At 46.1% G+C, this 19622-nt stretch overlaps 1 protein-coding gene across 1 annotated transcript; it reads left to right on the forward strand.

Moving 5' to 3' along the window:
- Positions 1–922: 922 nt before the first annotated feature.
- On the forward strand, positions 923–19622 carry LOC311316225 (CREB-regulated transcription coactivator 1-like; the record flags this gene model as incomplete). The annotated part of the gene is made up of 13 exons (XM_084447040.1): positions 923–1048; positions 5124–5240; positions 5480–5596; positions 5825–5898; positions 6075–6169; positions 6962–7044; positions 7135–7175; positions 7461–7669; positions 8344–8453; positions 8544–8759; positions 13287–13370; positions 14002–14179; positions 14436–19622. 13 exons carry the CDS (start codon positions 923–925, stop codon positions 14639–14641), a joined length of 1656 nt encoding a protein of 551 aa, XP_084303166.1. The 3' UTR covers positions 14642–19622.

Below are 19622 nucleotides of genomic sequence, written 5' to 3' on the forward strand. Positions count from 1 at the left end.
ACACACACATACACACACACACATACACACACACTTGCATTGTGCTAGTATCCCAGCCTTTCAGTGGTCTCCTTGGTTACCTAACAGCAGTGTATTCCTGGTCTTGTGAAAGGAGCAGTGGAACAGCAGTGGGAACAACAGTGGAACAGCAGTGGAACAGCAGTGGGAACCTAAGCACTTATTGTATTTTATTGTATTGCACTGTACTTTAGATTGCTATTCTTGCACTTTGCCTTCAGCACTAGATTAGGCTATGCTCTTAGTCACTTGTTTTAGAAAGAAGATGCACTTGTGAGTTCTGGCAAGTAGTAGTATCCTACATTGGCTTGTCCTACATTAAATGCGATTATTGTTAGTCGCTTTGGATAAAAGCGTCTGCTAAATGACTGTAATGTAAAAAATGTAATGGAACAGCACTACCTGGGAGAAACTTACAGAATGTGTGGGTGTGTCCCTGTAGCCTATTGATAGGATACTAGTATCTAGCCAGATTACGTGAGGGTACAGTTAGGGCTATGTCTCTCTCTGTCTGATTCTTTGCTGAATGAAAGCAGGTATCCAGAATCCTCTTATACTGATGCGGCCTTCTCTAGACGTTATAGGCTTATGTGTTCACTGATAGCCTGCGGTTGCTCAAAATGAGGCGAATAGTAGCAATTCAAAACATTGAGTGACCTATAGAATATACAGATATTGTATATTTACGCCGCAGTCAAACTCAGGGTAAAAATCACTGTAAAAACAATGTTGGCGTTGTAAACTGTGAGGATGGAGCTAGTCTCCACGGGGTCGCCAGGCTGACCATCCCACGAGAAGAAGCCGCAGAATGTGGGAGATCCAGATGTGAGCGTGGACTGACTGCGCCCACGCGCAAGGACGTGGGCACGCAGCGCCGAGGGAAAGCGGAGCAGAAGAGCGAAACATGGCGACATCGAACAATCCACGGAAATTTAGCGAGAAAATCGCTTTGCACAACCAGAAGCAAGCGGAGGAGACGGCAGCGTTCGACGAAGTGATGAAAGATCTCAGCATAACCCGAGCAGCGAGGGTAAGCCTCGCTGTTTTCATCCCGTTTGCTGTTTAGTGCGAGCGAGCTGTCAAATCTGGAAAAATGCGCGGTGGGCGCGTATAGTCTATGGCCATAGAGGTAAACAATAACAAACGTTTCCAGTGCTAGCGATGATTCCTCTGGCATTGATATCAACAAGGACTGTACACATATTGGTTTAAATTAGAGATTATATCACTGGGCCCGTCATTGCTGAAAGTTGCACCATATCAGCATAGACCACCAGTCAGCCTTCTGATATTGAGGGGCGTGCACGCATATGTTTGACAGTGCGCGTCAAAATACAGCGTTGGTTTTTCCGCCAGTGCTCTGCGAAGCCGACAGATCTGATTATAGTCAGTTTATGAGTTTCGGAGAAAACGGGGCTGTTTGAGTGCGAAATAAACATCATGGGGGGATATGTGTAGTCATAATATGAAACTGGACGGACAGGCAGGCTGTGTAATGGGAATGACAGCAGATCAAAGATAAAGACGACCGCGCGCAGATTATGTTGATAAACCGCATGTCGCAATCGTTTAAATCTGGCAAAATGTAGGCCTCTGAGTCAGTAGGCTATGCTGACAGCCGACATATAGTAGGCTATGTTATTTTTTATGTATGTTATTTAAGTAGTAATACAACTAAACAAATTGATTTACACAGAGCCGACCACAAACACGCAGAGCTGAAACCCATTCCAAACAGACTGCCATCGAGAGTCTAGTGATGTTTATTTCTAACCTCAGCCTGGTAGGAGTTGTTGTGTGGTGGTAGCAGTGGTTGTCTAGTAGCAGTGATTGTCTAGTAGGAGTGGTTGTGTAGTAGGAGTGGTTGTATGGGTTGTGTGGTGAGACCCCAGACTCCCTTGGTAACATCTTCATTAAAGCCCAGACTTGGCCCCCTGGGTCCAATCACTTCTCATCAGCAGCACTTGCATACAGAGGTCAGAAGGTGAACTGTGTAACCTGCAGGATGTGTATGTGTGCGTGTGTCTGTGAGAGAGAGAGAGAGAGAGAGAGAGCAAGCAAGCATGCGCGTGTGTCTTGGCAAGGCACTCCCTGATGATGGTGAGCTGAATAGCAGGGTGTTCCCAGCAGTGGGAACAGACTGTTTGTCCACAACTCAATCCTCCCCAGGCTCTTCCAGCCCCAACAGCATGAGGACTAGGGCTGGGAACCGCAGCGTAACTCACCATACCATACTGTCACGATAAGCTACTTTGCCCTCGATAACGATGTTATCACAATACAGCGATAATTGATTGCAAAACAATTTGTCTACGATACATCATGATATCTGTGTAACTGAAGGAAAAAATACAATAAGGCAAAAAGCAGGAATAATGTACAGCTGGCCTGCCCCCTGAAAGTCGATAAGTCAAATTATTAGTCAGAGGCCCTTAAATCGACTGAGACGACTCACCTGCCTTGTGATTTATATAGGACAGGCCAATCATTTGTTTTAGACCTAGGCTATTACTGTAGCTATTTGTGCAGTAAAAGGAGACTTAAGACTGATATATCCCCTCCGCTATGAGCCTATACCCTACTTGCACCAATCACGTGCATTTCCCAAACAGAATATCACAACACAAAACTGCTTTCCTAGATCAATCATCTTGTATTAACTAAGATATCCGCTGGAGAGAAAAAAAGTTTCCCCATGGACAGATTGAACTCTAACATCCGCTAAAAACATTTCCTTATTGACTGCTGCCCAACACATGAGCCTGTTCATGCATGCTTTCAAGTGCGCAGTTGAGGAGACTATCGTCAAATCGCCCAAGCCTAATGTAGGCTATAGGAAACACTGCATAAAAACATGGGGGCATCTGAAGTAGATGGACGATTTGGGCTAGATGATTCATGTTTAGCAAGAAAAATATGCATCTTTTATTGTGCTGCCTGTGAGTTTGATTTAGTTTGACAGCTTTCCCGACTCCCGCGGTCTCCCCTCAGCTAGACATAATGGTGTAAAAAGCAGGAACGAATCGTTGAATCTCTGGTTTGAACAGGCAAATTGGATTTGACAAAATTCAGGTAGGGTAGGGTACAGCCCTAAGGTATTCACTGCAATGGTCATGGTGTCATTTTCACAGAATGGTCTGAGATTAAACAATGTAGCAAAGTGCATAGTCTTAGTTTAGTGCCACTTTAACAATTAATTTACACACACACTGACACACACACACACACACACACTGACTGCAACATGTCCATGTGCCGTCATTACAGTGTAAATAAACTGCAAAAAGGCCAAAGGTGAAGTCTGCAGTTTGTGACTTCCTGTTAGACTTGGGAATGTTTTTGTGCAACAGACAAAATCTCTGCTCCTTCCAAACTGGGGGAAAACAAATGTCAGTCACTAGGCAGGTAGGTTGACAGACCATCCAGTCATTTCAAGCTGGCAACTCAAAATGATTGGACGCACTTATTACAGCTGCGATTTCCACAGATTACGGATTTATTTCAGGGTCAGAGCACTTTATTTATTGATTGCTGTCGGGATGTAATGAGAATTACAAAAAATATTGCAAAAAGTGCTTCTGAGCCAAACCGCATACTGCACCTTTAAAAACGAAGGATAAGCAAGCACCACCACAAGGAGTCATAGTAGTACTGACTTTGGTAAATCTGAATGCTAGGCTTAATGCTGCCGCATGTTTTAATAAAAATAGCGATATTCGGTGCCAGTGTAATGATAACACATCACAAAACGATGTATGACAATATATTGCCGTATCAATATTTTGTCCCACCCCTAGGTAGGAGATCACAGGTATGTAGTAGTAGTAGTAGTAGTAGTAGTAGTTGTAGTAAGACAGGATTAGTTGACCCCACCTGACAACTCCTGTCTCGTGCATATGTGTGTGTGTGTGTGTGTGTGTGTGTGTGTGTGCATATCTGCATCCGGCACACATATACCAGATTCCAGCACTAGAGGGCGCTGGCCACGATTCTTTTTCCCATTGCCAAGTACATTTGCTTAAAACTATACTTGGTGTCTCAGTAAAAGTATAGTCTATTCTACTCAGTAGGGCTACTACTTTCTAAATCCACAGAGTTCAGAGTAGCTCTTTTGGTGCTGGTTTCTTATTACACCCTGTAGAATGCAGTGCATTGAGCAGATATGGCCGCAGTAACACTATACGGACAGCAGAGGGAGGCATAAACTGAGTAGAAATATTGACAGCACATGGGATGTACTCAAAATGACTAGACAACACGCAAGAAATGCATTGAAAATAATTGTATACTTTTTCTCTAACCTTAACATATTTGCTTTACAGTGCAATTGATGATTGCAAAATGGTCAGAAGTTACATATGATATCTGTCATACTACACCGAATCCTTTCATTTAGCTGCAAACGGTCGGACACGTAATAAAGCTTGCAGTGCATTGAGCAGTGATATGCATGAGGCACGGGTGAATAAAACAGGCTTGTAGTCTGACATAAGACCGATATGGGCTGCAGGTTCTGAATATAAATGAAATACATACATGCTCACAGTGTACAACCACCAGTTAAAATAATGATCCCCCCCCAGCTCCAGCCAGAACCCGAGCCCCTGACCACCATAGAGAATGAATGTGGGCGATATTCTCCGCAGCAATAGCAACACTATTCCAACGTCTCCTGACTGCTCAAAACAAGGCTAACTAGATTCTGCAGGCCGAGAGGAATCCAATGATGTCCACCTCTTGACATTTGGTTGATTTTACTGACCGCTAGATCTATCAATGAGAAGACAACCAATTTCATTCAACAACTGTACATGATGAGATGTATCAGGGGGGGCAGACACAGGTTCACTGTGAACTTGTTAAAGGATGTGTAAATGTCCATTTCACACATCATTGGCTACTCTCTCTTTCGCTTCTCTTCTTTTTTCTTTGCTGCATGGAAAGAGTTATTTGGGACCAGTCAGCATTTTTGTACTTTCTGTTACATTTTCATTTTCACTCTATTTCTTGCTTTCCTTGCATCCACGTCATTATGGTGTTGCTGCACTATGCGTATTCACTATGGGTTCACTGTATTGTAATGTGGAGTGTTTTGCTTGTGACAGTTGCAGCTGCAGAAGACCCAGTACCTCCAGCTGGGTCAGAACCGAGGGCAGTACTACGGAGGATCCCTGCCCAACGTCAACCAGATCAGCAGCAGCAACATCAACCTGCCCTTCCAGGTCAGAACCTGCCCTAGAACCCAGTCACCCAGACCTGAGTTCAGTATACCCAGACCTGGGTAAAGTACACCCTCAAATACTTGATTTAGTTCACCCTATACAATGAAACTAGTGGGACAGTCCCCAAAAGTAGCAAACTCTAGCATATATCGATGTACCTCATATATTGTCCAGTGTTTGATGTATGTATGTGAGGCCGGACTGCTGTTGGTCTACGTCGTGTCTCCTGTCTCTTCCAGACGCCCTTCCAGACTTCGGGTCATGACACAAGCAGAACCACACGGCACCATGGCCTGGTGGAGCGCGTTTACCGGGACCGGACCCGCATCACGTCTCCCCACCAGCGGCCGCTGGCGGTGGACAAACACGGACGCCAGATATCCTTCCTGCTACGGCGTACTGGAGACCAACGCTGCTTCCCGTGGTCTTTAACTTCAGCTTTCTGAAGTCTAGTTTCAACTTCCTGTTGTCTAGTTTCAGCTTCCTGTGGTCTCTAGCTTCAGCTTCCTGCGGGCTGTAACATCAGCCTCCTGTGGTCTGTAACATCTCATCTCATCCGTCTCAGTTTGTTCCTCCTTAACTAGGGGGGGTCTCACATCGACAGCTGTCCCTATGGCTCCGTCTACCTGTCCCCCCCACCAGACACCAGCTGGAGGAGGTGAGAAATCAATCAGTAAATCAGTTCAATAATTCATCAAAATACGTCAGCCGCTAAATAACGACCTGAACCTAACGTTTCTGGAGGTTTCTGTGTAGTATGATTGGTTGATGATCTGTCAGCAAGCCTCGCTGTCCTGTCCTGATTGGCTGACTGTCCATCCTGTCCTGCTGCAGGGCCAACTCTGACTCAGCGTTGCATCAGAGCACCCTAAGCCCCGCCCAGCAGGCCGCGTTTACCGGGGGGTCGCAAGAGCTGCAACCCAAACGAGGTGCGGCTCAGTCTAAAGTTTATATAAGATCCAAAGTTGTATATAAGATCCTAAATACAGTGGGTTGATAGAGCAGTGTATTGTTTAGAGTCTGAATGATACACTGCTCTATCAACCCACTGTATATAGGATCTTATATACAAACTGTTTATGTTGCAGTTCAATCTGAAATCCTCTATCTTCTACCATTCTATCTCCTCTAACATGCTATCAACTCTACCATTCTATATCCTCTACCATCTTATCTCCTCGACCATTCTATAACCTCTACCACCCTATTGGTACAGTCACACACGGGCAAAATTAATATTTGCCAGGCGAATGACCATCCCCTGCCGAGCCAAAATTAGTGTCAAAGTTCACTAAAGTCAAACTCCACGTGAAGGAACAATGCCAATTTATTTCGCCCGCCAGAAGCGAATGTTTTATTCGCCCCTTCCCACGCATAGAATGGAAGTGAACGGGAGGCGAATATGAATTTCTCTCATGTGCGATCGCACCGTAACTCCTCTACAGTTCCCCTCTATCTATCTATTCTTCTCTACCATCCTTAGGAGGCTGCTCTGTCTGTCGAAAGCCTCTTTGAAGAAAGAGTCATTTTCGCTCATCTTTAGAATGAATTTTAGATATAATTTTTTCATTCACCTCAATGGCATTGACTTATTCTGAGTCACTGTAATGAACAGGAGTAATTATTCTGCATCAGGACATTAGAATGTTAGATACAGTAGATACATTATGTTAGATAGTTACATGGATACATAGATACATGTGCCCTGTGTTGGCCTGCAGTGCTTCTGCTCACGGTCCCCGGGTCGGAGGAGAAGGCAGATGAAGACAAGAATGGACAGAACCATGTCTGGGAGGACAGGAAGGTGAGCTGCTTTGATGACTGATACCCAGTAAACAGTATATACTGCCATGTCTAACACACTGATATCCAGTATCTGTCTGTTCTCTCACAGAATGGCTCTCGCTCCAAGCCCTGCAAAGTTCCAGGGATCAAGTGAGTACTGTACCGTCCTAACTCCTAACTCCTAACACCTCTCTACCATCCTAACTCCTAATTCCTCTGTATCATTCTAACTCCTAACTCCCGTCCTAACTCCTCCAGCTCTCCCAGTAGACATGATGTGATTGGTTAACTGTCTCCTGCTCTCCCAGTAGACATGATGTGATTGGTTAACTGTCTCCTGCTCTCCCAGTAGACATGGTGTGATTGGTTAACTGTCTCTTTCTCTCCCAGTAGACATGGTGTGATTGGTTAACCGTCTTCCTCTGTTCTCCCTAGTATCTTTCTCTCCCCAGACCAGGAGATGAGCTCCTCTCCGGTCCCGTCGACGGCCCACAACACCGGCGGCTCTCTACCAGACCTCACCAACATCCAGTTCCCCCCGCCCCTCTCCACCCCGCTGGACCCGGACGACCACAACAGCCTCAGTGCCTCCAACAGCGCCGGCAACCTAGCGGGCACACACACACACACACCCAGCAGCCAAGGTGCCTGAGATCTGCCAAAGGGAGCTGTGCTGTTATTGATCTAGACGGGTGTTTCTGCTTGTGATCTAGACGGGTGTTTCTGCCTGTGATCTAGACGGGTGTTCCTGCTTGTGATCTAGATGGCTGTTTCTGCTTGTGAATATAGTTCGGAAACGTTATTTCGGTCGATTATTTCTCCCCTTTAATATTTGTGGAATGAGCAACAGCTAAACGTGTGGGTTGCACCCCCCAAAAAAGTGCCAAAATCCCCTGCAAGATTCTTCTGTTGGTATTCACTCTTGTTTTGAGTTGCTAGGTGGATTGGATCATTGCACTCTCCTACAGAAATAAGGAAAAAACAGCACATATTGGACATTTTTACACTCCATTCATTTTACACTGCCAGGGACCTCAGTAGCGTGTGGAAGATCCATATGCAGCCAACAGAAGAACATTGCAGGGGATTTTGGCACATTTTTGGGGGCTGTGTGGCTCATTCCACGAATGCACAATCCTTACAAGTTGTACCTCGTTGTAAAGGTGACTAATCAGGCTTTCCAACAATAGAACATACAATACGAATTGGTATTATTAAAGGGGAGAAATAAACAACTGAAATGTTTCCGAACGGTTTTTGAGGAGTTTTAGATGGGTGATACCGTTTATGATCTACATGGGTGTTTCTGTGTCTGCAGGCGTGACCATGACCATGCAAGCCAGGCAGGACAACATGGTGCCTCTGATCATCAATGCAGACGCCAACCAGCTCTCCCCCTCCCTGTCCCCCCCAGACTCCCTTGCACAGGTAGTCTCCATCCCCCACTCCTCCCTGTCACCCTTTGGCATCCTGGGTCCACTGTGAATGAAATATCAACCATGTGTGTGTGTCTCCCAGGCAGTGGCCATGGACACCATGACTCTGGAGCAGCAGTTGTCCCAGTACGCCTTCTTCAACCTGCCCTTCTCCCAGAACCAGGACCAGAACCAGGACCAGGAACAGTGCCAGGACCAGTGCCAGGACCAGGACCAGTGCCAGACACCTCCAGGACTGACCCAGCTGCTCCAGCAGCTCCCCTGCCTCAGCTCCGGCTCAGACTCCCAGATGCAGACTGTAAGCATGGACATCATTACTACCCTGTACTCATGACCTGGGTGTACCACTGCCCTATACCCAACATTAGGGCTGGATATTGGCCAGGACCTCACTATACGATACGTATCATGATACGATACATACTACGATACATTGCAATACGATAGGATACAGGACATATTGTGATACATTGCGATACACTACATAGCTTACTGTAAATGTTAAACTCCACCCCCGCTCCTTGGAGGTGATCCTGAGGGCGGAGGGAATGTAAGGACATTTTAAACCCATTTAAAACATGAATAATATATCTATGACTGGATTCTATCCTTCATTTTCTCTTTTTTCTATATCTATTCCCTGTTCTGTATATTTTCCTTGTGCAAAAAAAGGTATTTTTTGTAACTGTATCAATACTGTACCGCAAAAAATCGATACAGTATCGCAGAAAAAAGTATTGTGATGTATTGCTGTATCGATTTTATTGCACAGTCCTACCCAACATGGCCTGAGTATACCACTACCCGGTACTCAACATGGCCTGAGTATACCACTACCCTGTACCCAACATGGCCGGGGTATACCACTACCCTGTACTCAACATGGCCTGAGTATACCACTACCCTGTACTCAACATGGCCGGGGTATACCACTACCCTGTACCCAACATGGCCTGAGTATACCACTACCCTGTACCCAACATGGCCGGGGTATACCACTACCCTGTACCCAACATGGCCTGAGTATACGACTACCCTGTACTCAACATGGCCGGGGTATACCACTACCCTGTACCCAACATGATCTGGGTATACCACTATCCTGTACCCAACATGGCCTGGGTATACCACTATCCTGTACCCAACATGGCCTGGGTATACCACTATCCTACAGTATACCCATCGCCTGGGTATGTCTATAGCCTGTACCCGGTACCCAGCATGACCTGGATATATCACTGCCATGTACCCAGCATGACCTGGGTATATCGCTACTCTATACCCGACAACTTGGGTGTCTTATAGTACACTAATAATAGCTGACAAGTCAGAGTTCAGCAGCTGTACTCTTCTTTGTATTTCACCTCTGATGTTGTCATAGCGTATCTGACAGTAGATCGAGCGGCAACCTGGTAGTATCTCCACCACGAAACTGACTTAAACTCAAGCTACAGTAAATTGTGAAATACTTGTGTATTTCGAGGACACAAGTAAACAGCATATAATTGTAGTAGTAAATAGTAGTGTTAATAGTATTGTAGTATTGTAGTGTAAATAGCATTTCCTGTCTGATGCACAACTAGAGATATGTGCTTGCTTGTACATATATGGGCTTGTCATGTGGTGCTTTGATTCATTTTCTGGTACCAGGGAGCTTTGTTTACACAGGCCCAGTCCACATGAGTGGCTGCTCTGGTTCTGTTGAGGCTGGCTGCGTCTCAGAGTTGATCATGCATTTTGTGCATAATGTAACTAGAAATGGTGCTCGGAGAGCACAGACCTCCGCCCATGTGCGTGCACATGCGTGCAAGCAGGACTTCTTTGGTATTGCGGCATTCATTAGGTCGAGAGCTTTATGCTTGTGTCTCTAACGCCCATCACGTGGGGAGCTGGCTTCGCTCAAAGTTGTGTTTTAATTCATGGGTCCTCCCTGAGATTCAGATCCACTCCAAAATTGTAAGGGTTCTTCCTTGGCCCATGCTACACCCCTCAACTGAGTTTCAGGAAAATCGGTCTGGTACTTTTTGCGTAAACCTGCTAACAAACCAATGAACAAACAAACATGAAAACATTCCCTCTCACCCTGCGCTGTCACAGAAGTAATTAGTAATTACTTTATAGTTAAGAATGTAGTAGTTTATTGCTTTATAATTAATAAGTAATTATTACACTATAAGGTGGTTATTACATTATCAATGGGTAACAACATTTTCATGACATGCTGCCTCTTTTGCAAAGGAGTCCTGATTCTGTTGAGGGTGTACCTCACAGTTGAACAGAACGTACGCTTAGGTGCCGGAGGCGACCTAAGCTAAGGAAATGAAGAGCATCCACACACAGCATGCAGCATATTTATTGCTGAGCTTCAGGTCCTCAGTCAGAAGAACCAATTCATGGAGTAGAAATGCAGCACACACACAGTGAGTCTAACCTGTAGTGTTATACCCTTTGTCAGTACCGCTCTAGGATCGGATCCTCGGCCAATCAGTCTCCAACCTCTCCAGTCTCCAATCAAGGCTTTTCTCCTGGCGGCTCACCTCAAGTAAGGGGTGTGACCTGGCTGTCTGGCTGGCTGTCTGGCTAGCTGTCTGGTTCGTTGGCTGGCTGGCTAGCTGGCTGGTTGGCTGTCTGTTTGGCTAGCTGTCTGGCTAGCTATCTGGCTGGTTGGCTAGCTAGTTGGCTAGCTGTCAGGCTAGCTATCTGGCTGGTTGGCTAGCTAGTTGGCTAACTGTCTGGCTAGCTATCTGGCTGGTTGGCTAGCTAGTTGGCTGTCTGTCTGGCTAGCTGTCTGGTTGGTTGGCTGGCTAGCTGGCTGGTTGGCTGTCTGTTTGGTTAGCTATCTGGCTGGTGAGCTGGCTGTCTGGTTGGCTGTCTGGCTGGCTGGCTAGCTAGCTGGCTATCTGGCTGGCTGGTTGGTTGGCTGGCTGGTTGGATAGCTGGCTGGTTGGCTGGCTGACTGGCTAGCTGTTTGGTTGGTCGGCTGGCTGGCTGGTTAGCTGGCTGACTGGCTGGCTGGCTAGCTGTTCATTCTGTTCCCCCATTGTAGTTCTGTTTCTTCGCCGGCTAGTTCCCCTCACTCTGCTGCCCTTCTTTATCGCCTCCCCCCCTTCACCCCCCTTTGTTGTGTCCCAGCCCCTCCTCCTCACCTCCTGCTGTGTGTGTCTGCTGCTGCCTCACCGCCCTGCTGCTCCGCCTCCCCTCCTGCTGCTCCGCCTCCCCCGCTGCTCCGCCTCCCCTCATGCTGCTCCGCCCCCCTGCGGCTCCGCCTCCCCTGCGGCTCCGCCTCCCCTCCTGCTGCTCCGCCTCCCCTGCGGCTCCGCCTCCCCTGCGGCTTCGCCTCTCTTCTTGCCTCATCGGTCCGGCTGGCTGCAGCTGTTGGAAGCATGGAGAGGTCCTCAGGTCAACATAACAGACCTCGGCATAACCAAATTCACTAGACCAACGCAAATACTGGGAGTGTTTATTTAGTTTACCCAGTTCAATTTAGTTTATTTAGTTTAGGGTATACAGAGGTGTACGGAGTATACTCACTTCTTTATCTATGGACCCACAATATACCCACTTCTTTCAACACCACTAATGTAAAAACTGTAACATTTCTGCTACAGCACACCCACTTCTTGAGTCACCACTACACCACTGCCCAGGACAATGACAAAATGAAAGACCCCAAAGTGAGCCAGGTGACACTTTGAGCCAGGTGTGACACACATTTAGAGGAGGGAAACACAACCACATGCTTTGTGTGGCCAGTCTCATATTTGCCCGAGCACATTGCACCAGAGTACTAGAATCCCACTCAGTACTTGTAGTGTGTGTTTGTGTTTGTTCATTTGTTGCTTCAGTCCATCGATTCTCTCCCTGACCTCAGCACTGTAGGAGTTGGTAAACAAACCAGTCCTTTTCTCCTCTCCACTCTTATTCTCCCTCTCCTCGCCTCCTCTCCTTTCCTCCTTTCCACTGCTCTTCTCTCCTTCACTCCTCTCCACCTCTCCTCTCCTGCTCTCCTTGTGCTTGTGTGAAATAGCAGGCCTCAGGCAATGCTGGCCAGGCCTGATCAGGAGCTGATACTGATAGCTTACATGAGGAGAGGACTTCTCTGTGGGCTTAATGAGGACATAATATGGTTTCTTTTCATTTAACTTCAAGTCTACTGCGAGGCATACATGGTAACAGCTGCAGACATTTGAAACAGAATCCCTCCAACTGCATTCTTTGTGGGAGAGATCGACTGTGTAGCTCACAACAACACTCAGTGCTTCTAGAACATGTTGTGCTGGAGCCACCCTGCAAGTCAGTCACATGTCTCTCCATGATAGAGGCTGTCATCCCCCCCGTTCACATGTTTATCCTCTGCAATCCGTTTTATGAACCTGTGTACACATCTCTCCCCTCCCCCCTCTCTCTCCCTCTCTCTCTCGCTCCCTCTCTCTTTGTGGAGTTTGTATTGTAGTGCTAAGATAATGGGCATGTCTACAGTCTTGTGTAGCTGTAATCATGCTTCATATGTAGATGCTTCGGTGAAGGGTGTGTCTGTGAATGTCTGTTTGATGACAGGTTTGTTGACTTCTGCAGGCATATCTGTGTCGTCCCGAGTTCCCCGACAGCAGGACCCAGTCTGATAGGAGAACTCAGTTGCTCTGTATGAGTTCTCTGACAGCAGAACCCAGTTGTTTTATATAAATGTTTCATGAATGGTGAATGGTCTGTCAGATCCAACACTTCTCAGTACTGTGATGTATCTGTAGTTCCTCCCCGTGTATATCACCTGAAAATCAGTACTGTGTATTTTTGACCTGTGTGTGTGTGTGTGTGTGTGTTACAGCATAGCTCCATCCTGGGCAGTGTGTTCTCAGACTTCTACGACCAGCATCTGAGCTCCAGACAGACCAGCGCGCTCTCCCAGCAGGTCAGCAGATCCTATCCCGCCCACTGCACCAGGATGGTCTGGGTTCTAGTGCCTGGTCGTCACCCAAACTCACAATAAGCCTTTCACTACTATGTCAATGGAACCTCTCAATTGAAATGGATTCATAGTTTTACACTAGGTTTTATCTGTGTTTGGGAATATGTATATTATATTTTCTTTTATTAGTGGTGGAGAAATGACACTCAGTAGACTCTGAGACCGGTGGCTGAACGGATTCAGCAACAGTAGACAACTGCCAGCTTATACAGGCTGTTGTTGGGATGTTGTCTGCTGTTATCTGTTTGTAGGAGGTCCTATGTACATCCCTGGTTTGGAGCCAAAACAGCAGAAAGCAGACATTCAGTATTTGAAAAAGGGGCTTGCCACACAAGTGTAATGCTCCCTTTATTTCAAGTAAACAAACAACGTTTCGATCTGTCAAGATCTTCTTCAGGTTTTCTGGGCATGCCAGGGGCCATCTGCATGCACACACACACACACATAATTGGCCAATCAGACATTTTGGCTGTTATCTGCCCTCGAGTGGACAGTTTCTCTGATTGAGCTATCTGAGACAGGAACCAGACACCTGCACCAGGTCACTTGGTGATGTTGTTCCCTCCGTCGGCAGCTGGAGCAGTTCAACATGGACAGCTCTCTGGGATCTGCCCCCCTCTACAGCCCCACCTCCACCCTCAACTACGCGCAGGCTGCCATGATGGGTCTGACCAGTAGCCATGGGAACCTGCAGGACTCCATGCAGCTGGGCTACAGTAGCCATGGCAACATCCCCAACATAATACTAACAGGTGGGGCTCTGCTTATTAGACCAGCTGGTGATAACAAGTAAAGCTACACACACACACACACACACACACACACACACACACACACACACATACACACTCGCTATCTTGTTTAGTAGCAGAGAAGGAGGAGTCTGCCACAGCCTGGCCAAGGAGCTCTCTGTTCTTTTCCTCCTCATTTCTCCTCCTCATATCTCCTAGAGAATGAGCCCTCCTTCAGACCCTGACCACCTCTCCTCCCACTCTCTCTCTCCTGTAGTGACGGAGGAGTCAGCCAGCAGCCTTGCCAAGGAGCTCTCCAGCTCTCTCTCCTCTGATGTCAGCTTTGACGTCGACGCCGCCTTCCCATTGGATGAGCTGAAGATCGACCCTCTGACGCTGGACGGTCTGCACATGCTCAACGACCCTGACATGGTGTTGGCCGACCCCGCAACGGAGGACGCCTTCCGCCTGGACCGGCTGTAGCTAGCGCCCCGCTGGCACCACAACCCTGGAGTTCCCTGGGCCTGAGGGGAGAGGCTGAGGGCGCTCATCCCAGGAGAGAGGACTGTTTTTGGGGTGGGGGAGTCAGTCAAGGCCCTGGCTGAGCAGAAGATCCCAGATCCCAGGCCGCACTCCCTCCTCCCTCACCAGCTGCTACAAGCTGCAAGGATAAACTAGGAAAAGAAGGATGATGGTGGAGGATGGTTAACTTAGCCCCCCCCCTCCCCCCTCTCTCTCTCTCTCTCTCTCTCTCTCTCTCTCTCTCTGGTGACGTGATGGTGGTGTTGTCAGGTGATCAGACTGTGGCCTGGCAGTGGTCAGTTTGGACAAAACATGGCCGCGTCCCTGGCTTGTTATTGTTGTCTTTGTTGTACTGTAGCTGTAGATATTTTTTGTTTTTTTTAACGGATTCCCTACTGGCCTTGTTGTTGCCCCTGGTTGTAAAGACGAGTCAGGGCTGCATCACACGGCCATGGCTTTCACTGATGGGAACCATGGTTACAGAGCAAACTGTTCCCTCCGCCTTCTGCAGTAGTTGACCAGTATAGCCTGTCTTATCCAATCAGCATTCTGCTTCTCATCTCTTCATCTAAGCTGTAGCTCTCTGTTCCCTGGCTTCATAGTTCCAACCACAGGTCTGTAGTGTGTCATCATCATCATCATCATCATCATCGTCATCATAATCATCATCATCACTATAATCACCTGAGCTAACATAATCACTATCATCATCATCATCATCACCTGAGCTAACATCTTCACCACTATCGTTATCACCTGAGCATATATCATGATCATTACCTAGCTAATAAATACCTGGGCTGGGGGATCTTGTTCCTATTGCCATGCATGGAAGATAATGTTTCAATATTAGTTTTGTTTGATGTTTTCAGTACGTATTGGATTGGATTTTGCGTAATGATGTCTATGCAAAATTAAATCAATTGAAGCTTGTGGAGGTTGGAGAGTTTGAAGAGGTCCTTTGTCCGTGGGTGTGAAGAGAAAGCAGATTAGGGTCATCTGGACTGATGACCTTTTCTTCAGCCACATGTATGGTTCTTACACTCAGAGGAGAGAAGAAAGCTTATCACATTATGCAGAGTAATTAAGAGTTCACCAGCGGACTGTGTTGGACCTGAGGCAGCTGCATGTGTTGGATGTGGGGCAGCTAGATGTGTTGGACCTGCTCTAGGGTTGGCTTCTTGCTGAAATCTGATAACCGGACTTCAGCTGTTTCTCTATCAGAGCAGCATTGATGTCAGAATGTATTTCTTCACATCTTTATAGAGTTGTATAACCCTGACTCTTTAATTATACTTGTGGTTGACACCTTTTGAATTGGCCCGTATTTGTTTCTCTTTAAAACCGAAAGGGAAGTGGCATAGTCGCAGGTTTAGTTCAGCAGTGTGTGTGTGTGTGTTTGTGTGTGTGTTTGTGTGTGTGTGTGTGTGTCACATTAGCTTTTCCCCGCGTTGACATTCTACCTGTCCTCAGGACAGCAGTGGTGTTTGTGTGAGTTGTCCAGTCCCCTTCCCTAGGCGACTGTTACAGTATGTGTGCTGGACCAGGGTTCCCTTCTCTAGTATCTGGTCAACCTTGCCTTGTTGATGAAGAAAAAAAATACAAAAGTGTATTTTTAGAAAACATGTGTATAGTCTATTAAAAAAGAGTGACTATTTTTTTCTGAAGTGTCTGATATTGTTGATTAAATTATGCTCCGGTTTTGGGGTGCTGGTGTAATGCTGGTACTGTATGTTGGGTCGTAAGTGGGAAGATGGGGTGAAGGTTGCGCTGGTGCTTCTCAGCTGCTGGTGCTCTGTTGGTGCCATGTTGTCAGAGGGCCGCCCTGGTGTGCAGAAACCAACATACCGACAGTCCAGAGCAGCCTGTCGTAGTTCCTGTTCCACCCTGCAGTCCGTTAGCTTCGGCTGTCGTTCTGCTTAGGGACCAGGAACCAGACGTGGGAGAATATTAGGTCAATATCAGTGATGGTTTCTCCAGAGAAGTAGAAGAGACCTCTTTGGGAACTCCTCCTGGTGACTGTGACTAGTGTGTCACTAAGAGAGAGTGAACCGTCCCAGCCCTCCTCCTTCCCAGGTATCTCCAGCAGGTTTGCAGCAGGACTGGTGTACAGACATTGTGACTGACAAGTCACATCTGGATGGCATATGGAGCACTAAGGGAATTCTGTGCAAATCGTTCTTGAAGTCAGATCCAAAAACAATTACTTTACTGTCCCTGCATCTATACAAGGCTCCTTCTCATGTTTCTTGGTTTGTTCTGTTTTTTTTTTCAGTTTAGTGAGTATGTGTGTGTGTGTGTGTGTGTGTGTGTGTGCTTGTGAGCGTATGTTTGTGTGTTTGTGTGTGTGTGTGTGTGTGTGTGTGTATGTTTGTGTGTGTGTGTATGTTTGTGTGTGTGTGTGCGCACACGTGCATGTATGCATGTGGACAAGCACCATGCAGCAGTGTGTGTGTGTGCTTATATTTCTCTGCGTCAGTGATGATGGCTGTTTGTGTCCAAATCTTTTGAATTCCTATTTTGTGACTGCATGAATTTCCAGACGTATACTTTCTCCTAATTTGGACTTGGCTTGTGCTTCTTTTTACTATGTCAAAACAAACAGACTAAGGCTGGAGAGGGTGAGTGAACCTTGTTGAAATGTGGTGTTTCTGTTATGTTTTCCTTGTTTGGTAACTTGTCTTTGCCTGAGATTAAGACTCGCTTATAACTGGCCTGATACTGTAAGTCAAACCCAAAAGCAACAGAAATATGTTTTGTCAGCCTTTTATGCACATGTAGATGCAGTTCTTTGGTAGGTACTTTGGTATGTGCTGGATGCCATGACAGCCACATAGCTCCTATTATATTTGGTGACTGTATAGACTAGCTGTTTATATTGCTTTTTAAATATAAGTAATGTATTCTGTGCTCTGTGATAAGATGTCAACGTGAGAAATGTTGTTAAATGCACTGAAAATGTACGTGCTGCAATATATCACTGTAGCTTTGTTCTCCTTCATCTGCCTCACTGGTACCGTTAATCTACTGTAACTCCATGTTGTTCAACTACAGACCTTTTTACAGTCCGTTGGTTTTCAACATCTTGTGTAGATCCCACTGATGTGTTCGATTTCTTGTTATGCTGCCACCCCAGGTTTTCAGGTGATGTCTGCCAGGCAGCAGTGTTCAGCAGTGTTCTGGTGGAGCCCGCCATGCAGTGGTGCTCAGGTAGCAGTGTTCTGCAGTGTTCAGGAAGCAGCTTGACAAGCAGAAGTGTTCAGGCAGCAGTATTTAGGTGGGGCCTGCCGGGCAGCAGTGTTCAGGGGGGGAGCTGGTTTTACCGCTACGTTTACAGAGACACACGTTTACCATTTACACCCATTAGGACTGATCTGATATGAACTGCTACAGTGTAGAGAAATAAGAGCCTGGATAGGAAATTCTAAAGAGAGTACATACATGTATCCTGTATGAAGAACATGCATATATCAGTTCAGATGAAGGACTGTTTTGTTCTCTTATCGACCAGTCATCATGACCAAACCACTAAGGAGGTCTCTTATTGGTAGCCTCTACACTGTTTGAGACACGACCCCTCCCTATTCACACGCCAGCGTAGCTTGTCTACACTGCGGCAGGCAGGTCCAGGCCTTGTGGCATGGATTGATCAGATAGCAGAAGAAGTACTCACTGTTTACTATAGGATATTGGTAGTTGATAGCCTTTAAGAGCAGTACACTCCTCGTAGTGATGCCTGGGACGAGACTCTGAAAGTTGTGTTCTTACAAGCCACAGTCACCCACTAGTCTGGAACCATGAGGACATGTTACCTTCCCCCTAAAGGGATTGTTTTCCTATCATGAATACTGTGTATGTTTTCCCACTTGCCATGGCAATGGGTGATGCATTTCAAAGAAGCCAAAGTTTATAAATGGTCCCTTTAACTCTGATTTAAAGTTGAAGAAATGCACTTAGGGGGGAACCTGTAGAACCATCTCCACTTGGTCCCGATGTGTCAATTAGTGAAACACTCAAGTTTCCTGTTGTATCTCAAAGTTTTATTAGGAGTACACACTAGTTTTGTTAAGAGTACAGATTACATGTGAGCAAAGTAGATATGTGCACTTGTTTTGTTAATATGTTTACATCAGACGGAGTAGGCTATTATGAGGAAGATGTTGTCATCATTGACTGTTTTCCTCCATCTCTGTGTGTTACTGAGTACCACTCCTCTCAACAACCCTGGCTGAGTTTACTTGTTTTACTTTACCTCTGACAAAACAGGTCAGTTTAATCTGATGCAGAAATAGTTGGTATCTAGGTAAACTAGACTAATTTAATGCAAACTGTCTGAAGACATACAACAACATAAGAGAATATAAGTTTGATTTGTTACAGTTGCATGATGTAAAAGGGAAACTCAACTAGACTTGTCTGTGGCTCAGTCACTACTGGTGTGACTATGAATCCTGATATGTGCATTTGAGGACAGTGCCCTCTAATGGTGCAGTCCTCCAACTACGGCAGCTAAATTGTAATATATTGTATTTTATTTGAGTACAACTTCTCAAACGTTGCAAACGCATTGACTGCAATGTCTGGATACTACATAGCACCAGGACACAGTTATGATCTTCAAATATGCAAAATCTAGAATTTCAGCAGCACAGCTTGGCAATCCTGTATGTTTATGGAGCTAACCCTTTAAATTGAAGGGATCAAAACTCTTGTTCTTTCAATTGTCCTTTTATATAATAATGCAGAAAATTGACCAAAAAATCAAAGTTGGCTACAGTATACACACACACGCACACATACACGCACGCACGCACACACAAACTAACGTGTGTGTGTGCATGTGTTTACAACTGAGAAAGATGTTAAGCTTCTACTCAAATCGTATAGTTATGTATTTTTCTTGTGTGAAGGCTTCTGTCTTTGTATCTTTGCATTACTATTT

Source organism: Borostomias antarcticus (assembly GCF_949987555.1).
Source record: "Borostomias antarcticus genome assembly, chromosome: 12".
Classification (NCBI taxonomy): domain Eukaryota; kingdom Metazoa; phylum Chordata; class Actinopteri; order Stomiiformes; family Stomiidae; genus Borostomias; species Borostomias antarcticus.